Source organism: Hemicordylus capensis, chromosome 6, assembly GCF_027244095.1.
Source record: "Hemicordylus capensis ecotype Gifberg chromosome 6, rHemCap1.1.pri, whole genome shotgun sequence".
Taxonomy (NCBI): domain Eukaryota; kingdom Metazoa; phylum Chordata; class Lepidosauria; order Squamata; family Cordylidae; genus Hemicordylus; species Hemicordylus capensis.
This window is the reverse complement of record NC_069662.1, coordinates 98,158,974-98,165,349: the sequence shown is the minus strand read 5'-3', so window position 1 is coordinate 98,165,349 and position 6,376 is coordinate 98,158,974. Positions and strand designations below refer to the sequence as shown.

The following is a 6,376-nucleotide window of genomic DNA, read 5'->3' as shown; positions in this document are numbered from 1 at the left end:
GTGTCACGCCTGTAGGGAGACCATAAAATCAGGCTATTCAGATGTTTCCCATGTTGTGGATATATATACTCAGTGCATTAGATCAGATGTTTTCTAAATGAATGCCTCAAGCTTTCTACTACTAGCTGTGCGAGAAAACAGCTGGTATTGTATTGTGCCTATAGTACTGTGCCTAAACATTCACTCCTTTTTAAAAGCTTGTTCCCATCTGCTAGTGGTCACAGGGTCAATATCAGTGTAGTAGCAGATAAGGGAAATGAGAGCATGAATTTCCCCCATGCAGTGACCAGTAAGATAAGCAATATTTAAACTGTCAGCCTTGTTTTAATTAAATTAACTATAATTTTAGGATTTGGCATAGGGTGTGGAATAACATTCCTCTAAACAAGTCCTTGTAGGTATATTAACAAGTACCCAAATTCATACTGCACATAATGATGCTTTGCAAATCATGTTAGACTTTTTGGGAGGAGATGTGAGAAACAGTATAGGCTGGCTTAAACTAATTAGTGTTTTGTACCTTTGTGTTAAGTATTGGGTGCTGCCAGGATTCCATTACAAAATGCCCTTGGAACATTTCTAAAAGTTTCAGTATTTTATAACTGATTCAAGTGAGAACCAGGCCCATAACTAGGTAGAATGTAGTCTGGTGAGGGGGCCATCTCCAGCCTCAGAAGCACAATGTTACTCAATACCAGTTGCAGGAGAGAGGGCATGCCCTCCTCTCTTGCCTGTGGCTCCCTGGAGGCATATGGTGGGCCACTGTATGAAACCAGTTGCTGTTCTTATGTAGTAACCAGTACTTAAGTTTGCAGTACTAATCATGCATTTGTGAAAGTAAATCTGTTCTTTCTGGGGCAGGGTGGGGGCGGGGTATGGTTCAGATTGGGCTGCACACTTGGATATAAGCCCTACTGAAATCAAGGAGCTGTTTCCATAGTAAAGCAGCATAGTGACTAAACGTCACTTCTTTAAAGGAGGTTAAAACCACAACCTAAACAAGATTGCTTTTGCTTTTAGTTCTGCCAAGGCAGATAAACCAAGAGTGCCCTGTCGCTTTATTTACATCCAAATAAACTGAAGGTAAATTGTTATGTACTTTCAACTGCACTTCCCCAACATTTTTTAAAGTTCTGATACAAAAGTTGGTTGAGAGAAGTTTGACCACTCTGGATTGATATGAACAAGTGGTCCTGTTTTCCCCCTTGGTAGTTGCTGTGGGAACCAACAAATGTAGAAAATACTTAAGTTAATGTGCTTACGCTGGGCTTCTCAGATACAGACTTAGAACAAGAAGTTATTACAAGACATACTTTCAGCTACTACTGCCTTATATTAGAAATGTAAATATGTAAAACAAATCAAGGAAACAAGACAGGGATGAGCAAAAGCTATATTTATTTAAAAATGAAAGTGTAACCCTCTAAAGTGTAGATGTTACATGGTTTTAGTTAAATCTTGATAGTGTCCAATTTTCTTGAGGATTTCAGAGGCCAAGGAAGCAATTACTATATCTGCATGAGAGCTAACAAAGGGGAGAATGAGAGCAAGCAATTAGCATGATACAGTTAGATATGGCTTTAAGCAAAAGTCAGTCTACACAAACACAAGTCTTGACCCTAGATTCCACTTTAATAACCATTGTTCATAAGGGGTCTGTGTGGTATAAGCTCTTCCAGTTATTAGAAAGAAATGTTGCTTTCCACACCTTAAAACCGAGCCAGTACTGTACCTAGTTTTCCTGGCTTAGAGCCATGGCCATTTAGCAAAAGGGTTTGTGTGCTAGAACTGCACAAGCATGATTGGCACTGTTAGCTGGATCATGTTCCTGAACAAATCTGGACCCTGGCAGCATTACCAAGTTTTAATCAAGGAGGGGCAAGTTACCTTTTGTTTTTGTTTTAAGGTAGGACAAATTCAGGCAAGAGCTGAAGAAAAACCATACATATGCATTACCCCACCCCACCCCAACTCCTTTAAAAAAAAAACCCACAACAAAATGGCAGTAGGAAAGAAGCAAATAATGCTAAAGGTCTGGGTTTACCACACCCAATACTTCTCTGGAGTTCAAACACCTTGTACTTTTTTCATACACAAACATGGTGAGACTATCCAGAAAGCCCACAGATAAAGGGGGTTGAAGAAATTGTGATGTAGTGGCACACAGATTCAAGGATTAAGAGAAAACAGTACCTTCCCTATAAACTTTTGCAGCGAGAACTGCTTCTATCCCCTTTTGGTAAACAAATGTAAAACACTTTACAAATAATTGCATCCTTCATTATACTGAATATAGGGGCTGAAAGATGACTAAAGGAAAGTTCATTACTAATCTTTTGAATGGTTCGGAGAATGGGGTGGTGTTTTTTTTTAACATAAAAACAATCAGTAGTCCATTTCTTGATCTCACCCCCCCCCCCGCCCAGCAAAAAACCCCATTAAAATTGATGGGATTTGTTTGATATTCGACCCGTTGTCCTGGTATTACCTACATAATCCTCATGAATATAATTAGGGGATTGTTTGAACTAGTATTGCCAATACCTTTGTCACTATTCACTCTATAAGAGAAGGCATGCAAATGGCCTGGCAGCTGAAAAAAAACCAAGCAAGCGGCTCCTGTCATTAGCTTGGCCCACAGTCAGGTAGTGAAGAGGCTCATTCTTAAGACAAGCAGAAATCAAACCATATTGGCAAACTTTTCTGTAAGCATTAGATTAACAATGATTTACATTCAAAAGCACTTGGCTTTACCAAGTGGCCGTGCACCAAGAAAAATAGATTTAATCTGCTGGCCATTTTTTTAATGGGCACCTCTAGAGTGCAGAAAAGGCATGGTAAAAAGTTGGGGGGAAACTGGAAGGCCATGAGGCTTTTTTTGTTCTTGTAAAAGCAAAGGAGCTTTTCTTGAGCTAAAGAAGGGGAAAGTGTGGTACTTGATATGGATGAAAACACACAAAGAGGTTTTGCTTCATAGGGACTTGGTCCGGGATCCTTATGATGTACCCAACCATGTACTTGGGAATTCAGTGTATGGTTTGGTTTTAAAGAAATTGACATGTTTGTGAATACCAACTGTTTTTTGTTTTGTTTTAAAGCACCATGGTACAGAGCCTGTTTATCATAGTGGCATCACCATGAGCTACCACAGAAGTTCCTCCTTAACCGGGGTGCTGGGGTAGAGAGCTACTCGTACAAGAATGAATAAATAGCCAGCAATGATCTGGAAGGAAGGAAGGAAAACGCCCAGGTTTCCTTAAATGGGAGCAATAGTACTGATGGGGATGGGAAAGGCCATCCTAATTCAGCTGTTCAAGTACCAGTAGTAGACTCCGCATTCTTAGCAATTTCAGTAAATGTGGCTTTAAAAGAGGGGCACTGTTGGCCAGAAGGCCGCTTTATTTTCAAGACCTAGGTTCTTTATTTATTGGACAAATTTCTATAATGCCCAAAACGTGAGTCTCTGGGTGGTTTACACTAAAAACACAAAACAAAATTCAAAACAAGGTTAAAAGTATTACAACAGTAAATCTAATTAAAAGCTGGTGTGAACAGATGTGTCTTGATTGAATTTCTTAAAGTTGCCAGAGGTGGGGAGGCTCTTATTTTAGCATGCTCATGCATACCTTAACCTGGCCACAAGTGATAGCATATCCTGGTTGAGGAGGAGAGGCGCAATAGAAAAAGGTGTATATGGATGGGCAGTACGCCATCCCAGACTTGGTGCATTTCTCACAGTCACTTGTGTTTTACTGGCTATTTCTATCTCCAAAGGAAAAGTGAATGGTTCTCAAGGTACAGTCAGACGTTTCTCTTAGAGTATTCAGCACAGCAAACTGCAAGCAGGAGAGTGAGTGAGTACGTAGAAACACTGTTGCGGACAGTCCAGTTTAAAAGCTGCAAACACGGTTGTGCAACACAACTCCAATTAGAACTAATGGACATCCTGTGACTGCATCGGTGGAACTGCCCTGTTCTGCAACCACATGGGGAGAGCTTACACAAATGCAACAATGTGGGTAATGCTCAAGCACCTACAGTTTGGTGGGCTGCAGTTTCTTGGGCCCATTACTGTTCAACATAGATTCTATATTCTGGCTTTTATCATATCAGAGCCATTTCCCTTTGCAAATCAAGAGAAGTTAGGAATGAGAGACTGAAACCATAAAGGAATCACATTGGTAGAATGTAATAACCTATGCCAGAGCCTGCATAGGATTTTCAGATCAGCACCCTTGTTCTTTCAGAGTACATTTTCCCTCATTAGGGAGTGTATCCACGGTGGGTTGTAAGGATGTGCGAATGGGTTCAAATTCAAATCCATTTGACATCGAACATGACCGGTTCGATATTGAACCACCCCCAAACTGAACCAGCCCCTTTTTGAACTGCTCTCAGACTGAACAGCCACTGGTTCATGTTCAGGGGGTGGGGTTTTTTTTTGGTTTTTTTAATGTTTAAAAGTTGTTTTTTTAAAGTAATAAAACTCACCGCCACCACTCTGGGGACTTGTTCGCAACCACGGAGTGTGTGTGCCGTCCTCCATTTAGTCACAAATAGCCCAGTTCGGGCAGTTTTTGGTCCCGGTCATGCAGGGCCCCATTGGGCATGTGGGGCAGCCTCTAAAATGGCAGCCGCCATGGAGGACAGGCCTGGAATGGGCCGAAAACTGCCTGAACTATTTGTGACTAAATGGAGGCTGATGGGGGGGGGGAGGGGGAAACCTCTCACCTCACGGCTGCGGACATGCCCCTGGAGTGGCGGAGGTGAGTTTTATTACTTTAGAAAGTTATTTTTATTTTTAAAAAACAACCCGGACTAGGGGTTGTTCAGGGATGCACAAAACCGAACATGCCTGGTCCAGACTCGAACTGGACAAACCGGTTTTGTGCACACCCCTACTAGGTTTCTCCTCCCACCTGCACTGAGACAGAGCTAATCAAAGAAGCTTACTGTGGCCATGTGGCAGCCCCCAATTACCGTCAATTCTTCCACGAGGCAGGAAAATCCACCATTACTGCTCTTGCCACCCGACCCAGACGCTTCGCCCAGGAGACACTAACACTAAGTGGCCTTGGGATCACCGCGATCACTCTTCAAGTGCCTCAGAGCACGGCCTCCCAGGGCCCAGAGACCAAGACAAACATCTAAGATGGCTGTACACACACCCTCTCACCACAAGGCCCCCTTCCCAGGGTCCCGCCAGTCCTGAATGTCCACTCCAACTCAGACAATGAAGGAGCATCTGACATATCAGCGTCAGATAGAGCAGGGGGAACTTTCAGCAGGCAAGGCAGGCCCTTCCCAGCCTACCTCACAATGCCTATTTGCCCTCTTGGATTTTCCAGTCCTTATCCATAAGGCCTGCAGAACCCTAGAACTGGAAGGCACCATATCTTCTCCCTCCAAGCACTTCATGGCAGATTCCTGTTTGGATGCTACCCAACTATCAGCCCAGGCCCTAGTTAATGACATTACTGTGTTACACATGCTATTAAAGAACTGGAAAGTAGACTATAAATCCCACCTAGCTAATTCAGCCTTCAAAGGCAGTAAACTGTATGGCGAGGTTCTAGAACCAGTCCTGGTGGAAACAAAAGACAAAAAGAAAGCGATGCCAGCATGCTTCAGCAAGGATGAGTGCAAACCAAGTAAACCACCTCTCTCTCAATTTGGGGTCACTCATTTTGCTTTCGCCAGCAGGACTGAACTCCCTGCTCCAAACCCAGACTTTCCTTCGAGATGCTCAACGCCAAAGGAACTTCCAATCCAATCATGTTAACAAACCAGGCTTCAAAGGCAACAATCCACAATGACTGCCCTTCAAGAGTGTGTGTGTGTGTGTGTGTGTGTGTGTGTGTGTGTGTACACACTACAGAATTTCACCCAGACATGGATCCAGACGTCCTCCAATGCCTGAGTCCAGCAGACCGTGTCACAGGGCCACTCCCTGGATCTAGTTTCCCTCCCCCCAAACAGGTTTTTGCCCTCCCCCAAATTCCACAAGCCAACCAAACAAAACTCGTGATGCAGGCCATTCAGCACCTTTTCTAGATCAATGCCATCTAACTGGTTCCCCCAGGGAAGCACCACCAAGGAGTGTATTAAATTCTTTTCATAGTGCTCAAGAAGAACAGAGAATGGAGGACGATCCTCGGCTTGAAATCTGTGGACTGGTACGTGAGAAAGAAGGGATTTCGAATGGAAACCCTGTGAACCATCTTATTGGTGATTCAGAAATGGGACCTCCGGTCATCTATAGATCTAAAGGAGGCATGTCTCCACATCCATATCCATCCCCAGGATGCGCAGTTCCTGCAGTTTGTGTACAATGGTCTTCATTTCCAATACTAGGCACTGCCCTTTGGTCTGTCAG

The 6,376-nt window shown here is 43.3% G+C and overlaps 1 protein-coding gene across 7 annotated transcripts in view; it reads right to left on the bottom strand.

Annotated features, from left to right (window-relative positions):
• Window positions 1–1,381: 1,381 nt before the first annotated feature.
• ULK4 (unc-51 like kinase 4) overlaps window positions 1,382–6,376 on the bottom strand; it is a 370,052-nt gene continuing 365,057 nt past the window's right edge. For all 7 annotated transcript variants that reach the window (XM_053265063.1, XM_053265061.1, XM_053265067.1 and 4 more), the window contains one exon: window positions 1,382–1,525. In XM_053265063.1, coding sequence (XP_053121038.1) covers window positions 1,509–1,525 — 17 coding nt within the window. In that variant the 3' untranslated portion in view covers window positions 1,382–1,508. The remainder of the gene's footprint in view (window positions 1,526–6,376) is intronic.